This window comes from Helianthus annuus, chromosome 13 (assembly GCF_002127325.2).
Source record: "Helianthus annuus cultivar XRQ/B chromosome 13, HanXRQr2.0-SUNRISE, whole genome shotgun sequence".
In the NCBI taxonomy this organism is placed as follows: domain Eukaryota; kingdom Viridiplantae; phylum Streptophyta; class Magnoliopsida; order Asterales; family Asteraceae; genus Helianthus; species Helianthus annuus.
Genome location: NC_035445.2, coordinates 113,608,074 through 113,629,161, shown reverse-complemented (window position 1 = coordinate 113,629,161; position 21,088 = coordinate 113,608,074). Strand labels below are relative to the sequence as shown.

The following is a 21,088-nucleotide window of genomic DNA, read 5'->3' as shown; positions in this document are numbered from 1 at the left end:
TTTTCATTGGTTTAATACAACATTTGAAGTTATGTATTCACATCAATTGTGTTTTGTTTCTGTTTGTGAATTTTTTAATTTTTGTGATGCATTTATATTGTGGTTGTATAATGTTAATTTAGGATAATATAATTGACGTATCAATTACTATATAATACATAAGAATAAGAAAGTTTAGAATGTCATACTTAAATATATTTAAACTTTACTACAATTTTGGAATGTCGCATGCTTAAATCGTATCACATTATGATTTCAGGAATGTCTAAAAGAAAAAACGAGTTTTCATCCGAATCTTACAACAAAGGAAAAGAAAACATTTCTAACGGTAATGTCGTTAATTTAAATATCGATTTTTATTTCATATAGTTTTATTTTATTTACATATTTATACATAATTTAATCATGTTAATTACAGGTGTTCCAGCCATCTTAAATACGAATGCATCTACAAATATTACAACTGGTCATACAAATGGTAATTTAAGTTGTTATAAATATTCAAATCTTTTTGCTTTACCATATGAGTATATTAATTTTTATATTGTATTACGTTTATTTTTTATCATGTATATCTTAACAAACAATCTGTTTTGCTAAACTGTCTATATTTTTCCCTTACAGTTCGTAGAGGTAGAAGGCCATTATCGACAATTACTAATGGTACTAATTTACTAACTTTTTTACTTTCCTGTTTTTCTACATTCATGTTCATTGACGTCTAGCTATTTTTTCCATATTCTTTATAAAATTAATTTTTATGTATGTTGTTGTTTTAGTTGTTGTTCCCACTGTAACACAAGATCAGGCAAGACATAGTCGAAAAATTAGGAAAGTATTATTGGATAACAAAAGATCAAAATTAGATGGATGTCCATCAAACGTTGACCATACAATTGTCATAACAACTGATTCGATACCCTCTCCTTCTATTCCGACCGTTACCCAAAAATTATCTGCTTTATCTGCAGGTTAGTTTGTATTTTGTTTTTTTTTTATTTTTAATAGCCGTATTTAAAATACCTTATTTTATTAAACTTGCATTTCACAATATGTTTAATTCAACGTTATCATATATTTATTTAATGTTATTTTATATAATAATCTTTAATAATTTGTATATATAGATAACAGCCGCTTTAGGGAAGTAAATTTGGAGAATACAACATCTCCTCTGAGAAATAGTATATCATATTCCAATAGGAGTATACATCGCTCTCCTGATATAGAAGCAACTCCAAATGTCATTACTAATCGTACTGCATCATTCATGGGAACAAGTAAATACTTATTAACTTTTATACACTTCAATGTTTTTGTATATAAATTTATATCATGAAGATTATGTTTTTTTATATATATTATAGGCAATTTAAGTTGTGTTACGAACAACGGTACACCACCAGCACACGCTACTCCCGGTCATATTGCTAGCAACATTACGTCATTTAGTGGCACCTCCGGTATTCTTCAAAATTCTTCTTTTGAAAGGTTGTCATCCGGTAAACGTAAGTTAATTGGTAGGCCACGAATTACTTCTCCAATACCAATTATTGACTTTACCACAGAGTAAATTGTGGTTCAAGATCCCTTGAAAGGTGTTTCAAAAGGTGCATTTCAAATAATTTGTATTCTTATGCACAAAAAGTATAAAATTTGTCGATATAATGTTATCTTCTTTATTAAATAACATTGTTAACAATTTTTTTTGTTTATTTTCACAACAGATTATTTGGACCATGGTGACCAATGCGTTACTTGTGAAGTATGTAATGCAAAGTTGTGGAATGCAGAAAAAGGAAAAGGAAGAAAAAAGGATGGAAAAGTTTGTTATTTCATTTGTTGTTCTTATGGCATAGTAGAGCTTCCAGATTACAAAGATGCAAGAGGAAGTTATCGGATTCTGTTTACTAACAATGGTGATGAAAGCAAGCACTTTTTGAAAAATATTCGCCGTTACAATTCTATGTTTGCATTTACTTCAATGGGTGGTAAGGTTGATTCGACGGTTAACAGAGGCAATGGTCCTTTTTGCTTTAGAATTAGCGGCGAGAATTATCATACAATTGGAAGTCTTATGCCAATCAACGGAGCTCAACCAAAATTTTGCCAACTATACATATATGATACTGAAAACGAAATTTCAAACAGGCAATCGATATTTAGGTAAAGTCCATTTTATATGTTACCATAAATCCATTTTTTCAGATTAATAGTTCATATTTTGTTAGACTGTGAATAATCTTTGATAACAATTTTGTAACAGGGGTTCAGATGGTGCGTCTTCTTCTTCATCGGCAAATGTTGATATTAAATTGATCGAACATATAAAGGATGTACTAGACAATGACAACGAGTTGGTCAAAACTTATAGAAGAGTTAGGGATTCCTTCCAAGACAACCCTAATGTAAATGTGAAGCTTCGAATAATTGGAGCAAGAGAAAAAGATGGTCGCACGTATAACTTACCAACGGCTGGTGAGATCGCTGCTCTTATTGTTGGTGATATCGAAAATGTGGTTGACAATAGAGATATTATAGTTGAGAATCGAACAGGTGAACTAAAAAGAATTAGTGAGTTGCATCCATCATATCTTGCACTACAATATCCGATTCTGTTTCCGTACGGAGATGATGGCTACAGAATTGATATCCCTCATAGAGGTGTTGTTGATGTTGTTAATAAAACACGTCCAAAGTGTACTATGAGAGAGTTCTTTGCCTATCGTATCCAGGATCGTATAAATCAGTTTTCATTAATCCTTAATTCTAAGAGGCTTTTCCAGCAGTTCCTGGTTGACGCATATACTATGATAGAGAGCGAGAGACTTAGGTACATACGATATCAACAAAAAGATCTTAGGTCCGACACATATGAAAGTCTCCGTAAATTACGAAGTAAAGGTCAAGATGATATATCTAAAGCTGGAAAACGCATTTTTTTGCCGTCTTCTTTTACTGGTGGAGCACGATATATGATGCAAAACTATTTAGACGCTATGGCTCTGTGTAAGTGCTTTGGTTATCCAGATTATTTTATTACCATAACATGCAATCCAAAATGGCCAGAAGTTCAAGGGTTTCTCAAAGACACCAATCTTAGTCCAGAAGATAGGCCTGATATCCTGTCTAGACTCTTCAAAATAAAACTCGATTCTATCTGCAAAGATTTAAAAAAGAATCATCTATTAGGCAAAGCGTCAGCAGGTAATGTTAACAAAATAATTCAATTATTAGTCATCATCAAAGCTAACACTTTGTTTTATTTTTCTGTAGCTGTTTACACTATCGAGTTCCAAAAACGTGGTTTGCCTCATGCACATTTATGCTTATTCATGGAACCTGAATTCAAATTACCTACTGTGGACCATGTTGATTCATTTATATCTGCTGAAATTCCAAACAGAGAAGAAGATCCAGAATTATTCATCCTGGTGAAAGAGTATATGATACATGGTCCATGTGGTAATGCTAGGTTGAGCTCTCCATGTATGGTAGATATGAAGTGTTCAAAATGCTTTCCAAAAAAGTTTCAAGATCATACAACACTTGATTCAAATGGGTTTCCATTATACAGAAGGAGAAACAATGGTTCTTCTGTTGTGAAAAATAAAATTGAGCTTGATAACAGGAGTGTGGTTCCTTATAACAAAAAATTATTGAAAAGATATCAAGCTCATATCAACGTTGAATGGTGCAATCAAGCCGCGTCTATAAAATATCTTTTTAAATACATCAATAAAGGTCCTGATCGAGCCACTATAGCTGTTGCGCGTGGTGATAGTCAACCGGAAGAGCAACCACAAGACGAGATCAAAGAGTATTACGATTGCCGCTATATATCAGCTTGCGAAGCATCTTGGAGGATATTTGCTAATGAGGTACATTATAGAAGACCTTCTGTTATGAGGCTTCCATTCCATTTACCTGGCCAACAACCTGTTGTTTTCGGCCCTGACGAGGATATTAACTCCGTTCTAAACAAACCTTCAGTTAAATCTTCAATGTTTCTATCATGGATGGAACGTAATAAAGACCCAAATGACCTGTTGGCACGTACACTTACATACTTTCAGTTCCCTATTTTTTATGTATGGAAGCTTGACAAGCGAGTATGGGAACCAAGAAAAGGGAAAAAATCAATTGGCAGGATTCATTCCGTATCTCCAACTTTAGGTGAAGCGTATTTCTTGAGAATTCTTCTTAACAAGGTTAGAGGACCAACATCGTTTGACGACATTAAAACAGTTAATGGTAAAGTTTACGATACATGCAGAGATGCTTGCTACGCACTTGGCCTTTTAGATGATGATTCAGAATATGTAGAGGCAATAAAAGAAGCAAATTTAACTGGAAGCGCTTCATACATTCGCAATTTATTTTCTACGATGTTGTTATCCGGTAGTCTTTCTAGACCTGAGGTTGTTTGGGAAACTTCGTGGAGATACATGGCGGACGATTTTGTTTACAGATTAGCAAAATACCATCGAGTGACAGGTACGTTTTGTTTACACTGAAACTTAGTACTTATATTTTTTTAAAAAAATAATTTGATTTGTTCATCATTATTTAAGTTAATTTATCTTATTATGATGAAATGGTTTCCGTATTCATTAGATGAATTTGTTTTCTTTCTTATTTCGTAGCGTTATCAATTCCGGATCACCAACTGAAGAACTATGTGTTGGTCGAAATTGAAAAGTTTTTATTGCGAAATAATTCTTCTTTGCGAAGATTTGAATCAATGCCATATCCAGATATGTCGTCTTCAGGTATTTCCGATTGTCGTTTGATATACGAGGAGCAGGCATATGATACAACATACCTTGGAAATCTGTACGATAGTCATTTGACAATGTTAACTGATGAACAACGCACTGTTTTTGAAGAGATTATGGCAGCAGTAAACAGTGATAACGGTCAGATTTTTTTCCTTTATGGCTATGGCGGAACAGGTAAAACTTTTCTATGGAAAACATTGTCCGCTGCAATTAGATCAAGAGGTCAAATCGTGTTAAATGTGGCTTCCAGTGGAATTGCATCGTTGTTGTTAGATGGTGGCAGGACTGCACATTCCTGGTTTAGCATACCGTTGAATCTTACTGAAGATTCCGTATGCCAAATAAAACCAGAAAGTGATTTGGCTAAATTACTTCACGAGACTAAATTGATAATTTGGGATGAAGCACCTATGGTTCACAAACATGCATTTGAAGCGCTCGACAGAACAATGAATGACGTTTTCAACATTGACACATCTCTAAATTCTGAAATCCGCTTTGGAGGTAAAGTTATTGTTTTTGGAGGGGATTTTAGACAAATATTACCTGTTGTTCCAAATGGTGGCAAACAAGAGATTGTTAATGCCTCCTTATGTTCGTCTTATTTGTGGAGTAAATGTAAATTGCTAAGACTAACTAGAAACATGAGGTTAACGGTTGGAAGATCTACGGCTGATGTTGATGAAATAAATAGTTTTGGCAAATGGCTTTTGGATTTGGGTGAGGGAAACGTTGGTGGTCCAAATGATGGAGAAGCAACTATTGAAATACCACGAGATCTTTTGATTACTGATCCATTTGATCCAATTGGAAGTTTAATTGATTTTGTTTATCCATCAATCTTGGAAAACGTAGACGCCCATAACTATTTTAGTGACCGGGCCATACTTGCACCTAAAAATGAAGTTGTTCGTGAGATTAATGACAGGTTGCTAGCAATATTTCCTGGTGAAGAAAAAGAGTATCTTAGTTCTGACAGTCTTTGTCCGTCTGAAGATGTAAATTCTACACAACAAAGACTTTACTCTCCAGATGTGCTCAATGGTCTTAAAATATCTGGCCTACCTAATCATAGGTTAGTCCTTAAAGTTGGTGTTCCAGTCATGTTATTAAGAAATATTGATCAACGGAATGGATTGTGCAATGGTACAAGGCTACAAGTAAAGAAGCTGCACAACCGTGTAATAGAAGCAGAGATAATATCTGGTTCAAATATTGGTACTTGCACATATATCCCTCGATTAAACTTGATACCTTCTGATAAAAAGATTCGTTTCTCTTTTCAAAGAAGACAATTTCCACTGGCCGTATGTTTTGCAATGACCATCAACAAAAGTCAAGGTCAATCTCTTTCAAGAGTAGGTTTGTACCTCAAACAACCAGTCTTCTCTCATGGTCAGTTGTATGTTGCCTTATCAAGGGTGAAAACAAGAAATGGTGTGAAGATACTCATACTTGACAACAATGGAAAACCTACGGATAAAACAACTAATGTGGTGTATAAAGAGATATTCAACGATTTGTGATATATACGTTATAATTGTCAATAAAAAGTGATTACATGATCTGTTTAAATATGTGTATATAGTGATAACATTTAATGTAAACAACTATTATTAATCCATATTATCTTTTAACAACCCGTGTAATACACGGGTCCTTAGGCTAGTTCATCAATATACAAAAAAGTTACCTTTTTCTATATTTTGAGGTGTTTTACTTTTGTGTCACTTTAAAACACATACTTGGCGACTAAACATATGATAGGTTTATTTAGACAAACATTCTTACACAAGACATATGTCTAATCACATTCAAAGAGTCTCTCTCCTACCAAATGATATTACAAGACAAAATTGTCAATTTGACCTTTTCCAAGGCTTGTTTGTATATATATATCTATGAAAGAGTAAATATATATACAAGACAAAATTACGTATTGCTATCTGGTTTGGTCATTTTAATGGTTTTGCCTCAATCATTTAAAAACGGATATTTTGTTCCTTGATATTTCAGTTTTGTCGCCACTTTGCTTCACGGCCCTAACTCCATCCATTATGTTAACTGAAAGGGTATTTTGGTAATTTCAGTTATAAAATAAGGGTGCTTTGGTAATTTATAATTAAATGTAATATATATATACCACACACATAACAAATAAAGTATTTACTCTCTCTACAAGATCTCCCTCTCTCTTCCACACCACCACCCACCACCTCACACCGCCCGCCACCCATCGTCGGCCACCTACCACCCCAGCGCCGCCACCCGACATCACCACCACCATTCACCACCTCACCCAACATCATCACCATCATCCCCCTAGCCTCTGTTGCCTTCAATTTACAGTCTCTCTCTCTCTCTCTCTCTTCCTTCTCTCACTCTCTCTAACCCCAACTACTACCACCGGCCCCATCGCCACCACATGCCGTCTTTCTTTCTCTTTCTCTCTCTCTCACACACACACACAAGAGCACACCTATCTCAACTCCATCCAGCCACTGCATAGGGTTTTAAACAGATCTAAAACCAAATCCGTCAATATCTCCATACACACCACTACTAACCTGGTCAAATGTCAAATCCCCATTGTCATCGTTGTTCCTTGTCTTTAGGTATAACAACCGTCCTAAAAATTTGACACCCCTAATATAATTAGAATGTCCCAATACGTCCTAAAATACACCCTGTATGCAAAAACGGACCCCGAATACCTTTATTTTTATTAAAATTAATTAAAAACAAATTTTAGGGGTCTTTGACGGGCCACGTAAGACCACATCAAGGTCTACGCGGGGCGCGACAGCCCAAAGTCAGAGCGACACCCTTGCGTGCCACGTGTCAACATCGTGTCAGGGCTACAGTTGGCGAATCAGCAAGCCATGCCCTACATCCCCATGTCGCGGGCCGCGAAGGATCACCCTTCGGCTTACGCGGGCCGCGAGGGACTTGAATTCAAGCCCTGAATAAAGAGGGCATCAGTTGTTCAGTCGACTCGCTCACAATCTTTTCTTTCTCTCGAATTCTCACATAGTTGAAGTGATTTTCGGGTATAATACCCCCATAAATAACGAGGTTCTGCCCCGTTGTAAGTATCATAACCCCGATTACGTATTAGATACACTGCCCGATTGATCCAGGGTTCCGTAACGGCTGTCGAGGTTCTGCCCGACGTAGTCATTGGAATGCCGTCTCGATGAGGGTATTACTAATGTAAATATTGGGTTATTATACTAATACGTGTGCATTTGTGTAATTTAATAGATAATCACTAGGAAACCCTAGAGAAAAACCTAAGACAACAATGTGAGTAATCTGCTTTTTGTAAACTGTTTTTACAAAATCTTAATTATTTTAGAATGTGATTAAGCAGTGATTGAGTCTTTGTAATTCTTCAATTACTGCCGGTATGTTGGGGTTTTGTATACAAAATGTGGAACACGTTACCATTTGACAAAGAGTTAGCCAATGTGTAATATAACCCACCAGTCAGGATTGACAGTACGAAATGAGTAATTGTGTAGATGTAAACATTGTAATCACTCTCAATACTGTTAAATGATAAAACTCTTCTTGATTAAACTGGGATTCACTCACCAGTATTCCCCACTGACAAAATGTTTTTAAATGCGTTTCAGGTAACAAAATGTGAAAGCCAACTAGAAGCCATCTGGACAGCACTAAAGACTTGGAAACGTGGTTATAAAAGTTACCTAAATAAAGAAGATGTTTTATTTCAATAAAATGGGGTTTACCCCTACAAAACAGTTTGTAATGAAAACTTGGGTTTTATCCCAATATATTTATTTATATAAAATATGGTGTTTCACTCTGATAAAATATTTCCTAACTACGGTCCTGATGTAATTTCCGCTGCCAAATTGATAAACACCGATACCACCAATACTGATTCTCGCGGCCGCCCATTCCCGAGACAGATAGGGGGCGTGGGTTGCGACATTAGGGCTTCGTTTTAAAGCTCAGATAACCACCGTATGGGTGTGTAAGGCTTAGATTTAGGGTCGCCGTCGTTCCACAAAATCTAGGTTTGCGATTGTCGAAGATTAGGGCACAAATTACTGATTGTTAGGGTTTGCAGTTGAACTCATATGTGTGTAAAAATTTAGGGATAAACAGGTTGTTTGTTTGGAGGTTATGGTATGAGGGTTGGGGGTTATGGCCGGTGGTCGACAGGTGATGGTGGTGGTGGTGGTGGGTGTCGACAGGTGGTGGCCGATCAGGTTCTTGGTGGTGATGTCTGGTTATGTGGTTATGGAGACAGAGAGAGCAAAGAGAGAAACTAAAGAGAGAAGAGGGTGTATCTTTGTGTTATATATGTATAATATAATAATAATAATAATAATAATAATAATAATAATAATAATAATAATAATAAAACATCTTTTTAGGTTGGATGGGAAAGATTAAAATGCCCCTTATTTTATACTTGAAATTTACAAAATACCCTTTTAGTTAACATACAATATGGATGGAGTTAGGGTCGTGGAGCAAACTGGCGACAAAACTGAAACACCAGGGAGCAAAATGTCCGTTTTTAAATGACTGCGGCAAAACCATTAAAATGACCAAACCACATGGAGTAAAACAGAAGTTTACTCTTTATCAAATAACCATAAAGTAAGAGGGTGTTTAATTTCTTATTTTTCATTACGACTTCTAATATATAATATAACTAAGTTATAACTCTGTTTATTACACGGGTTAAATAAATGTAATGTTATATACATATTTATACAAACAAACTGGGAAGTCCATATTAAAAAATTAATAAATAAACAAGCCTACTACTAAAGTAGTTAAAAACAAACAAAATAACTAAATGAAAAAAGGAACATGAGGTCGAGTTTGGTAATGATTTCCACTTCCATTATCTCGTTTACCAACTATTGTATTCTTGGTTTTTATGTCAATTATGCAATTCATGAATTGATATATTAATGATACTACCATAATACTTTAAAAGATAAACCAGGTGAAACAAACCATGCAAACTGCGGGCCAACAACGATTACACCTTAACTTTAGGTTTCATTTATGATACTGATTTCCAGTTAATTTTATTCAGTCCTAGGTGATATGCTATATTTGTTCTTTCATCCAACCATTGTTACGCATTTCAAGTTAATTTATCATAACTCACATGTTTTGTTTTGTAAGATAAGAGTGACATGTTGGGTTTTGTAACTAACAAACTTTATGCTTAAAAGTCAACATTTATAATACACTAGTGATAATACCCGCGAATATCGCGGTGTTGAACAATGATATGTTTCTTACTTTTTCAAAACAAAATACGTTGTTATCATATCAATTTGAATTTAAAATATTAAAAAAAACAAATTCATCGTACTACAAATGTAAAAAAAGGGATCGATGATGTGTATGTAAGAAATATGATTTTCGGATGTTCAATATAAACTGAAAATCTGTTACTCTAACATTTATGCTTGCTAGAGTTTCGTAACAAATAACTTCGAATTCGTTTTAAACCAATTGAAAAAACAATCAGTTGTACATTACTATACTTGTAAATAAATTTACAATTAGTTGTAAAAATATTAAACATCTAATAACAAAATTATATCCTAAAATACAAAAACAATAGCTATTGAATTTGTTTGAGTAAAATATATAAAAGTAAATATTGGTTAAAAAAACTTACCGTCTAATTTACTGTTTTTTAATAAATACTTACGCAAAATATCTATGAGAATAACATTTAAATAAAAAATCATCATTACAAATATATCATATCAAGTTCTGCAAAAATCAGTTCTCCTTCATCACAAGGCTCAAGAAACATCAACGGCGGTTCAAAGAATTAGTAAAGGTAACTTCTGACTTCATCTCCGATCAGTTATAAGAAGATTGTTACTTTGATTTACCAACTAAATTTATCTTCCGTAGTACAAACAACTCATGAATTGTGTTTATTTCCGACGATTAATGAAGAATTAGACGTGAAATCAGAGTTAGGTTTTTATTAAATTGAAAGTTGTGTATGTTATATGTATTTAAGAAGGATTATATGTATTGCATGTGTTTGAGTGAATATAATTTCGGTTAATACTTTGATTTGGTTGATATATTTTGATGATATTGTTATGAAAAAAAATTATTAGTTAATAGTGTGATTTGGATGATTGAATAGATATGATTATCAGTTAAAATTTATGATTCAGAATTTTTTTTGTTGACTTGTATTCAAAATAAGATTATATTTAACTCATATTGAACACTATAAAAGGATAATTTTTGGTAAAAAAATAATTGACACATTTAATTATTTGTAATATTCTATATAAATATAATGATCAGATAAAACTTGCTTTAGTCTTGTTTATATGTATACTGTATATAGTAATTGTATCAGCAAAATGTGTGCAAAATGTGTGTGAAAATCTGTTTAAGAGGTAATTTTCTTATTGATATGAACACATATGTATCGATTCAAGTTCAACAGTAAATGTTTATAATATATATTGGTATAATGCAGGTTTAAAAAATGAGTCCCTCATGCATTGCAATCTTAGAAGAGCCATACTCGTTAAAACTTGTATGTATAAAGCTTATAAAATAATATATATAACTTGTATTACAAATTATGTAAAACCTAAATTTAACCGCAGGTGCTGCCAATTGATTTTGTTAAGAATGTATATGGAGAATATTGGCAAAGGAAAAAAGTAATGATAAATCATAGAAGTCGTAGAAGTTGGCCAGTTTCTTTAAGAAGTGTAAGTGGGGAATCCATTATCACCAACGGATGGAGTAATGTAGTAAGGGATCTTGAATTGACAAAAAGGACGTTATTGCGATTAAGGATAATGGAGGACAAAAGTATGGAAATCAGTTGCTTCGTTTAAAACATATGTGGTGAATCTTTTGTCACAGTCAATCGTTACAACATTTTAAAGATAATAATAAGTATACTGTTATTTCTTAATGAATATTTATTTTGTCATACTTGAAATATAAATGATTTACATAAATATATATCAATAAAATGTTACATTACTTCTCAGGTGCTTCTAGAAACTTATGTCACAAAATGTTACTCGTACGTACCAGTGAACGACTGTTATAACATAAATGCAGTAGGTCATACTTGGAAAGTTGAGACGGACAAAATCAATGATAATTATGTTTTTACAAAAGGTTGTCCGAAGTTATTTCATGATCTTGGAATAGAAGAAGATGATTTACTGTTGTTGACGAAAACTGACAACGCCACATTTGCGATAAAGATATATCGTTGAGGAGTTGAGTTAGTTCTGAACATCAAAGAAGAAAGTGATGATGAATCTGTGCTGGAAATACCTAAAGACACATACTACAAAAACGTTGACTTTGTAAGTATTTTATACTAAATTATAAGAGTTTAGTAAAAATTCAGACTTACTTACGTATGTTATTGTATGACAGGCTTTCTGTGGAGATGATGATTCAATAGATCAGTTTATGTGTGAGGTAATAAGCTTCCATTTATGTAGATTAAAATACATTAGAATAAGCTTTTGGGATTTTACTAAGTATCAATGTATCATAAACAGATGAATGAAAGTCGTAACAAAGAGGAGGTGAATAAGAACGTTGGTGGAGAAGAAATGTCGAACGTGGAAACAAAGAGTGTGATGAGAGAAGAGATAAACCAACAACCAAAAGAAGATGTAATAATTTGAATCACACTCTTTGTAACTAACAAACTTTATGCTTAAAAGTCAATATTTATAATACATATCATAAATGAATATAATATCAGTCGGGATACCCGCCGCAACATACGGACTTCCCACTAGTACACAACAAAATTTTCTATTTCGTCAATTTTCTTTTCTCTCAAAAAAGCTATAAGTAGCAGTACCTTTAAAGTCCAAAATTGCAAGTGAAAAAAAAACTCTTTTATCCCATTATCATACAAACACATAAACTCCAAGGACTCGTTATGCAAATACAAAAGTCATTGGTCATCCCAATAGAAGGATCTAGAACACAAACCCTAACTCCCAAACCCTAGTATATAACCTCCTTCCGCCTCCTTCTCCGATCTACTCCACACCTTCAATCCTCTCTGTAAATCACTATCTTTTCAGATCATTCATCAATGGCGGACACAGAGACGTTTGCTTTTCAAGCGGAGATCAACCAGCTGCTCAGTCTCATCATCAACACGTTCTACAGCAACAAGGAGATCTTTCTCCGTGAGCTTATCAGTAACTCCTCTGATGTAAGTCTGATTTATGTTTATTTTGTTGTTGTGAAAGTTTGATGTTGATGATACTACTCTGTGTTGCTTTTTTGTTGATGTGTGTTACTGTTTGTAGCATAAGGATGATCTAGGTTATGTGATTTGTACTCGATGATCTGATTTTTTGTTTATGTATGTTACTGTTTGTACTTGATTAAAGCGTAAGGATGATCTAGGTTATGCTGTTTCTCATAGTTTGTATATGGATTGTACTCTTCAGTATGCACAGAGTTAGTTAGTTTGTGTATATCTAATTGATTGACCATTATTTTGTTGTTTACTTTTAAACGTTTACGTTGTAGGTTTTGAAATTTATTTTTGTTTTGGTAATAAACAGAGCAAGGCTTTGAGTTGGAGTTATTTTTATTTCAAAATATGTAGAAACTGTTAACTGATAAGTATTTGTTATACTGCTGAGTTATTGAAGTGCTTATTACATTATGAATAGTTAGCTTATTTGAGTTATTGAAGATGTTTATTACAGTGTGTCACGTCAGTATACAAAAGAAAGGATCTATGTGCTTGTATCTTTATTCCAACAATAGTCTGTTACATATGTTTTTTGTATACTCTAAAGAAGTAACAATTTGAAATTTAAATTGGCAGTAACCATTGTATGTTATTAAATTTCTTTATGTAAAGTATATTTTTTAAATTTTTTATGTAGAGTTTCAGTATTAGTATGTGTATTTTTTGGTTATTGATTTCACTTTACATGAAATTTCTTTCAGGCTTTGGACAAGATTCGTTTTGAGAGCTTGACAGACAAGAGTAAGCTTGATGGTCAGCCAGAGCTTTTCATTCATATTATTCCCGACAAAGCGAGCAACACTTTGACCATCATTGATAGTGGAGTGGGAATGACCAAGGCTGGTGAGTAGCATAATTACTGTTAATTGTACTGTTAGATCATGTTTAGACAGTGTTTCTGATGTTATATTTTTGTTACAGATTTGGTGAACAATTTGGGTACCATTGCTAGATCTGGTACCAAGGAGTTCATGGAAGCTATTACCGCTGGTGCTGATGTCAGCATGATCGGACAGTTTGGTGTTGGTTTCTACTCTGCTTACTTGGTTGCTGATAAGGTTGTGGTGACAACCAAACACAATGATGACGAACAGTACGTCTGGGAGTCTCAAGCCGGTGGATCTTTCACCGTCACCAGAGATACATCCGGTGAATCTCTTGGCAGAGGAACCAAAATGACACTCTACTTGAAAGAAGATCAGCTAGAATACCTTGAGGAACGCAGGTTGAAAGATCTGGTCAAGAAGCATTCAGAGTTCATCAGCTACCCGATCTCTCTATGGGTCGAGAAAACCACCGAAAAGGAGATTTCAGATGATGAAGATGAGGAAGAGAAAGAGAAGAAGGAAGAGGAAGGAGACGTGGAGGAAGTCGATGAAGAGAAAGAAAAGGAAGAGAAGAAAAAGAAGAAGATCAAGGAAGTGTCGCACGAATGGGACTTGGTGAACAAACAGAAGCCGATCTGGATGAGAAAACCCGAAGAAATCACCAAGGAAGAATATGCTGCGTTTTACAAGAGTTTAACTAATGACTGGGAAGAACACTTGGCTGTGAAGCATTTCTCAGTTGAGGGTCAGCTCGAATTCAAAGCCATTCTGTTTGTACCCAAACGGGCTCCGTTCGATCTTTTCGACACCAAGAAGAAGCCAAACAACATCAAGCTTTACGTCCGTCGTGTCTTCATCATGGACAACTGTGAGGAGTTGATCCCTGAGTACTTGAGTTTTGTTAAGGGTATTGTCGACTCTGAAGATCTTCCTCTCAACATCTCTAGAGAGATGTTGCAGCAAAACAAGATCTTGAAGGTTATCCGCAAGAACTTGGTGAAGAAGTGCATCGAGTTGTTCCAAGAGATTGCCGAGAACAAGGAAGATTACAACAAGTTTTACGAAGCTTTCTCGAAGAATCTTAAGTTGGGTATCCACGAAGATTCCCAAAACAAAACCAAACTCGCCGAACTTCTTCGTTACCATTCCACGAAAAGCGGAGATGAGATGACCAGTTTGAAAGACTACGTGACCCGAATGAAGGAGGGTCAAAGCGACATCTTTTACATTACCGGTGAAAGCAAGAAGGCGGTTGAGAACTCTCCGTTCCTTGAGAAGCTAAAAAAGAAGGGGTACGAGGTGTTGTATATGGTTGACGCGATTGATGAGTATTCAGTTGGTCAGTTGAAGGAATTCGAAGGTAAGAAGTTGGTTTCCGCTACCAAGGAAGGTTTGAAGCTTGACGAAACCGAAGACGAGAAGGCGAAGCAGGAAGAGTTGAAAGCCAAGTTTGAGGGTTTATGCAAGGTGATGAAGGATGTCTTGGGTGACAGGGTGGAAAAGGTGGTGGTTTCTGACCGCGTAGTGGATTCCCCATGCTGTTTGGTTACTGGTGAGTACGGGTGGACCGCTAACATGGAGAGAATCATGAAGGCGCAAGCGTTGAGGGATTCGAGCATGGCGGGTTACATGTCCAGCAAGAAGACCATGGAGATTAACCCGGAAAATGCTATTATGGAGGAGCTCAGGAAGAGAGCCGATGCTGACAAAAACGACAAGTCGGTTAAAGATTTGGTGCTGTTGCTCTTTGAGACCGCTCTACTAACCTCCGGTTTTAGCCTTGATGAACCCAGCACTTTCGGCAACAGGATCCATAGGATGCTGAAACTTGGTCTCAGCATTGATGACGATGCTGCGGAGGATGAAGATGTTCCTGCTCTTGAGGAAGCTGAAGGTGATGCTGAGAGCAAGATGGAGGAGGTCGACTAATTTACTCGCAGTTGATTTTATTCTATCTTTGTCGTTTAATCGTTATGAACCTTTTTAGTTTTCTAAGTGTCTTATTTTTGTTATTTTTATGAAATGTTTCTGTCAAGACACTTCTCATTTACAGTCGTTATATAGGCAGCATTTTGTGTTTTTGTTTACGTCGTTAGCGCTTTTAACACTTTCCATTTACAGTCGTTATATAGGTAGCATTTGTGTTTTGGTTTACGTCGAATGTTTTCGTCAACACTTTTCATTTACATGGTTGTTATCGGAAACATCATGTATTTTTTGGTATTTGGAAACAATATATAAGCCACAAGAGCACAAAAACAAATTTCTTATTTCATGTCTAAAGGTCTACAAATTTCTATGAAGCAACAAACAATATGTGATGTTTATGCACTTGGAAACAAGAATGAAGCCATAACTCGACAAACTAGTAGCTTGCAAAAAGTAAACAAATAAACCGTGCCTTTTACATATCCTCGACCCTCGAGTGAAAAACAAAGCTTGGGAATGTCGTCGTGATGTCCCTGTAGCAAAACCGAAACCATAAACCAACATCGACGTGAAACAAACGTTTTATAAAACGACCAAAATGCTGTGAAATCGAACTTACTTTAGGTATTGCAATGTCATGTTCTTCAAAAGAGAAGGGTGTCTCAGGACAAGGTTTCTCCACTCTTCTTGATCGATTTTCCCGTCGTGTTTCGTGTCGGCTTCTTCAAAAGTCTAAAAAACAAAGTACCAAATTATCATTCGGGTTTCCAACAACTCGCATTTGATTTGTTTCCAGAACAAAAAAAGCAGTAACAGTTTAACTACCTTGTCGATGATGCTCTCTATAACCTCGTCTGACAGGTTCATCCCTGATTCGGCAAGCGTAGCCACCACCATCTGTTTCACCTGCATATTCATTGTTTCACATTTGGCTTCAGTGACCCGTTGTTTCTGACCCGTTACCCGCTCGATTTGGTACCTGTATATTATATGCATACAACTTACCTCTTGTCTCTCTATGTAACCTTGCTGCTTAAGATCATAAAGCTGAAAGGAAACTGCAATTCAACACGGGACGTATAAGTATATTTACATATGAAAATCAAACATAACTCGTTAAAACAGTTTCAGCTTACAGTTGATCTTATCATCAATAGGGGCATTCGGATGAAACACCGAGAGTGCACGAGCAAACTCTTCAAATCCCAAAATTCCATTATGCTTTGTGTCAAACAAGTCAAACACCTATATTTGGGTAACCCGAAAAACCTCTAAACTCTTGTTAGACATCACATTTTACTTGATAAAAAATTCTTAAAAGTTAAAAATCGACTGTACCCGATCAGCAAACAAGCTCTCCTTTTTATTGGTCTTAAACAATGCCAACTGAAACTTTTCCTTATTGATTAACCCGTCATCGTTGACTGCACTACTACTTATCTTCTTAAACAGCTCGTAAAGCGCTTCGATTTCACTTACACTAACTGCACCACACAAGGAAAAAAAAAAAAAATACTTCATGATGATGTTTGAGATCACTTGCAAACGTATACAGATGAACGTAAGTTGGTATTTTAGATTAATTGCGTACAAACTGTCTGGCTAGCAAGAACTGCGGGATCATCAAGCCCCTGCGACTGTTTACTCAATTCAAAATCGCAGCAGTAAAGCAGGGAAGCACATAAATGCTTGATCCCTTCTAAGCACTGAGACATGGCACTCGTCGTACATCAAAACCTTCCATACCTAAAACAACGTGTATGGAATATAGTTAAGGTCGGACAATCTACTTATAAACATCAAAACCGGATAGAGATAAATCTACTAATCTAGGGGCGGAAAGAGTGTCCGCTGACAGGTCACCAGAACTTGTTGATTTTTTATATATAAAATTTGAAATATTTTTTAATAAAATAACATGAGTCAGACCCCTTTGTTCTAAAAAAAAACCTTATGGTAACCCCCGAATAAAAGGTTCTGGTTCCGCCACTAGTTCATAAATTAATAATTAATAATATAGAATATACAGATAACCTTTTGGCCATTTCCTGTTGCTGCTGAAATAAAAAGGCTCTGATCAAACTATTTCTGTTGGAAGTACAAAACAAAATTAGAATCCTAATAATCCCAAAATTGTTGGCACAAATTCGATTTAGGGTCACTAACTAAACAAATGTACACAGTAAAATCCCACTCATGGTCGGGTCTGGAGAGGGTCAGATGAGGGCAAACCTTTCCTCTATCTAGGGGATCAGGAGGATGCTCTCACTGAGACCCCCGGCTCCAAAAAAACATTTTTTAACTTTTGTTTTTAGGTCTTCAGCTTACTAATCCAGATAACATAACATTACACGTGGCTAAGGGAAATCAAAGCAACAAACATACTAATATTACTAATCATGTCACTAACTACAACAACCATATACAGTAAATCCCACATATAGTTTTACACTTTTACTATTGGTGGTCTGGGGAGGGTGGGATGCTATGCAGTTAATATCGCCGATATATCGGTTATTGGTCCCAAGGTAAAATATCGGTACCAAATATCGGTCAGAATATCGGTACCGATATTATTGGCGATATTAGGGATAGTGTACATTAATTCAGAAGTGTGAGAAGTATGAGAAGTGTATTATAACACTATATGACACCATATAAGCACCATATAACACTATGTAACACCATATAACACTATACATCTATCATAGACATGCTATCAGACAAAATATAGTGTTATATTTGTTATATAATGTTATATAGTGTTATATGGTGTTACATAGTGTTATACGGTGTTTATATGGTGTTATATAGTGTTATGTATAGTGTTATAATACACTTCTCACACTTTTCACACTTCTGGATTAATGTACAGGATCCTCTACCTATTAACCGATATATCACCTATCTTCCTGATATTAGTGTTTTAAGTCTTAATTATTAGTGTTTTAAATCTTAATTAGTTCCTACTTGCTACAGTTGTTGGTGTTTTCCAAGTTGCAAAAGGTTAATTTGGTAATGGCAGGAGAGTATACTGAATTGTTAGTGTTAAATTGCTATATATATACATTCTGCATGATATATTAAAATTACCAATATCCCACCAAGATAACCAATATCTCAAACATCGGTCCTTGACCGATATTCGATATTTTACTGCATTAACTGCATAGGTGGGATGTAGGCAAACCTAACCTCTATCCTTAGGGATAGAGAGACTACTTCCAAAGAGACCCTCGACTCCAAAACAAACAGCACGAAAGTATATAATTCAAAATCTATCAATAACTGAAGAAGTAGTGAAGGACAAACATGGTAAAAATAGGCAGATATACCAAAGAGAAAACAACATATAGGCACAAGAAAGACAATTCCATATTCCCATGTAAAGTCCAACTAATAATGTCACTAACAAACTACCATAAACTAAATCAAACACTAGAGGTGTTTTGTCTTGCTTACTAAACCTGTTTTGAGGATGTTTCAAATCCCTCATCTTTCAAAACCAATCCCCAAACACACCCAATCAATTTCAACCCACCACCACCACCACCAATCAATCAAATCAAGACATCCAAAACCAAAGATTCACATCCAACACAAATCACAACCCAAAGATTAATCCCACCAAACACAAACCCATCTCACAAAAATCAAAATTCAAACACCAAATCACCCAGAAATCCCAGATCTCCAAATGCAAGAAACTGCAGCACAGATCAACCATAACTCCAAAACAAGTAATCAACTTTACAATTCAATCATAACCCATGTACCCAAATCAATCTTTTTCAAAATTACATAAAAAAGATCGAAACTTTTTGAAATTGAAAGAAGAAGAAAACAAGAAAGAAAGACTGACTGACCTGTTGAAAGGAAAGATTGGTAGATGGGTATGGTATGGGTGGTATTGGATGTATAGATTTGGAGTGAAAACACAATCAAAATTCCAGATTTAAAAAAGGGAAAAGAAATGAAGGAAGATGGTAATGATTAGTGTTGGGCACGATAATGATGTGGGGAATAACATGGGTATGGGCCATGTAGAGGAGAACACGTGACTGCCAAATAGATTGCACTCATAACCGACCCAAACAAACCAATCGGGTTGGTTTTGGGATGGTCAACAAGCTTCTAAACCGGGTCGGGTTGAAGAGAAAGTGGTCCGTATTTTTTGTTTCGGTTTGGGTATTTTTGGGTTTTGACTAGTATGGGTTGGGTAAATTGGAACCGGTTCTAGATCACAGGATATGAAAGTGATGTATGCATGGCGGGTAGGGATAGGTAAGAAATCAGGTGTTTGGTTTCAGGTTTTTTGTCGGGTCGGGTTTGTACCGAGTTTTGTTTGGTATCTCTATCGGAATACAAAACAATTATTGGATATGATGTGATTAACTAATTGTTATTATGACCCTTTTTTAATTATTATTAAGGGTTTCAAATTATGGTGAAAGAAATGATGACTAATTAATTTTATTTTATATTTTTATCATGTATTTGTTGCTATAGCCTAAAGAGATGTCTATAAATTATTATTTGCACCTAAAGAATTGGATACGAAAGGTATTGAGCTAATTATTAAAAGAGGTAACATGAAAATATAAAATTTATCATTTATAATTTCACTTTGAATTAGAAGAGTTGCGTTATAAGACTGGACGGTGTCCCTCCCCCATTTCCTAGGCGTTATGGTGGGTGGCATCCTACTCCTCGCCATGCACATAACGGGCATCAAGCGTGTTTTTCGAGAGGGAAGATCAATATGATCATTTCCAAATGGTTGAATTAAAAAAAAACTTTAATTTTTTTTATTATATATACATATATTAAACACAAACTCATTCACTAAAACCTACACCATAACCTTCGAGCTAATTTGACCGAGCACCTATGCTTTGATCGTGGACAGGGAGACGATGACGAATGAAGATTTAGTTTTAAGTTTAAAATTTAAGTATTTTTTAAGGTTTGTATTGTTTTTAAGTAACTTTGTATTTTTTAAGTGACATTGTACTTTTTTTGTATTAAAATTATGTTTGTATATTTTATTTATGTTATTTAAATTTTAATTAAAAAATTTAAATTAATAATGTTTAAATTTAATTAAAAAATAATTAGGTAATAACGATGAGGCTTTAAACCATTGCAAAGATGTTAAATGGGCGTGCTTTAAAACCCGCAATATGACGTGGCGGCGATGTGGCATTATAAAGCCCATAGGGGCTTTATACCACACCACCCAACCTAATATT

At 35.0% G+C, this 21,088-nt stretch overlaps 3 protein-coding genes across 3 annotated transcripts; 2 read left to right on the top strand and 1 right to left on the bottom strand.

The window, feature by feature from the left end:
* Nucleotides 1–261: 261 nt before the first annotated feature.
* Nucleotides 262–6,307, top strand: LOC110901505. Its single transcript, XM_022148329.2, has 9 exons — nucleotides 262–328; nucleotides 419–478; nucleotides 625–663; nucleotides 780–971; nucleotides 1,128–1,280; nucleotides 1,368–1,508; nucleotides 1,728–2,166; nucleotides 2,267–4,497; nucleotides 4,647–6,307. The coding sequence occupies exons 1-9, from the start codon at nucleotides 262–264 to the stop codon at nucleotides 6,305–6,307; spliced, it is 4,983 nt and encodes a 1,660-aa protein (XP_022004021.2).
* A 6,434-nt stretch (nucleotides 6,308–12,741) lies between these two features.
* On the top strand, nucleotides 12,742–15,994 carry LOC110899004 (heat shock cognate protein 80). The gene is made up of 3 exons (XM_022145866.2): nucleotides 12,742–13,029; nucleotides 13,782–13,923; nucleotides 14,002–15,994. The coding sequence occupies exons 1-3, from the start codon at nucleotides 12,907–12,909 to the stop codon at nucleotides 15,834–15,836; spliced, it is 2,100 nt and encodes a 699-aa protein (XP_022001558.1). The 5' UTR covers nucleotides 12,742–12,906; the 3' UTR covers nucleotides 15,837–15,994.
* A 151-nt stretch (nucleotides 15,995–16,145) lies between these two features.
* Nucleotides 16,146–19,859, bottom strand: LOC110899005 (calcineurin B-like protein 3). The gene is made up of 9 exons (XM_022145867.2): nucleotides 19,703–19,859; nucleotides 17,871–17,924; nucleotides 17,428–17,582; nucleotides 17,175–17,320; nucleotides 16,973–17,081; nucleotides 16,842–16,894; nucleotides 16,662–16,742; nucleotides 16,456–16,568; nucleotides 16,146–16,369 (listed from the first exon to the last, which is right to left on the bottom strand). The coding sequence occupies exons 3-9, from the start codon at nucleotides 17,549–17,551 to the stop codon at nucleotides 16,312–16,314; spliced, it is 684 nt and encodes a 227-aa protein (XP_022001559.1). The 5' UTR covers nucleotides 17,552–17,582; nucleotides 17,871–17,924; nucleotides 19,703–19,859; the 3' UTR covers nucleotides 16,146–16,311.
* Between the last annotated feature and the right edge of the window lie 1,229 nt (nucleotides 19,860–21,088).

Bases quoted from the DNA above. Each gene is read 5' to 3' on its own strand.
- LOC110901505 (XM_022148329.2), top strand. From the start codon at position 262: ATGTCTAAAAGAAAAAACGAGTTTTCATCCGAATCTTACAACAAAGGA. The intron at 972-1,127 runs GTTAGTTTGTAT...TTGTATATATAG, and splicing joins ATTATCTGCTTTATCTGCAG to ATAACAGCCGCTTTAGGGAA. The intron at 4,498-4,646 runs GTACGTTTTGTT...CTTATTTCGTAG, and splicing joins AAAATACCATCGAGTGACAG to CGTTATCAATTCCGGATCAC.
- LOC110899005 (XM_022145867.2), bottom strand. From the start codon at position 17,551: ATGTCTCAGTGCTTAGAAGGGATCAAGCATTTATGTGCTTCCCTGCTT. The intron at 17,321-17,427 runs GTACGCAATTAA...TGTGTGGTGCAG, and splicing joins TCTTGCTAGCCAGACAGTTT to TTAGTGTAAGTGAAATCGAA. The intron at 17,082-17,174 runs GTACAGTCGATT...ACCCAAATATAG, and splicing joins AGAGCTTGTTTGCTGATCGG to GTGTTTGACTTGTTTGACAC.
- LOC110899004 (XM_022145866.2), top strand. From the start codon at position 12,907: ATGGCGGACACAGAGACGTTTGCTTTTCAAGCGGAGATCAACCAGCTG. The intron at 13,030-13,781 runs GTAAGTCTGATT...AATTTCTTTCAG, and splicing joins TTATCAGTAACTCCTCTGAT to GCTTTGGACAAGATTCGTTT. The intron at 13,924-14,001 runs GTGAGTAGCATA...TTTTTGTTACAG, and splicing joins AGTGGGAATGACCAAGGCTG to ATTTGGTGAACAATTTGGGT.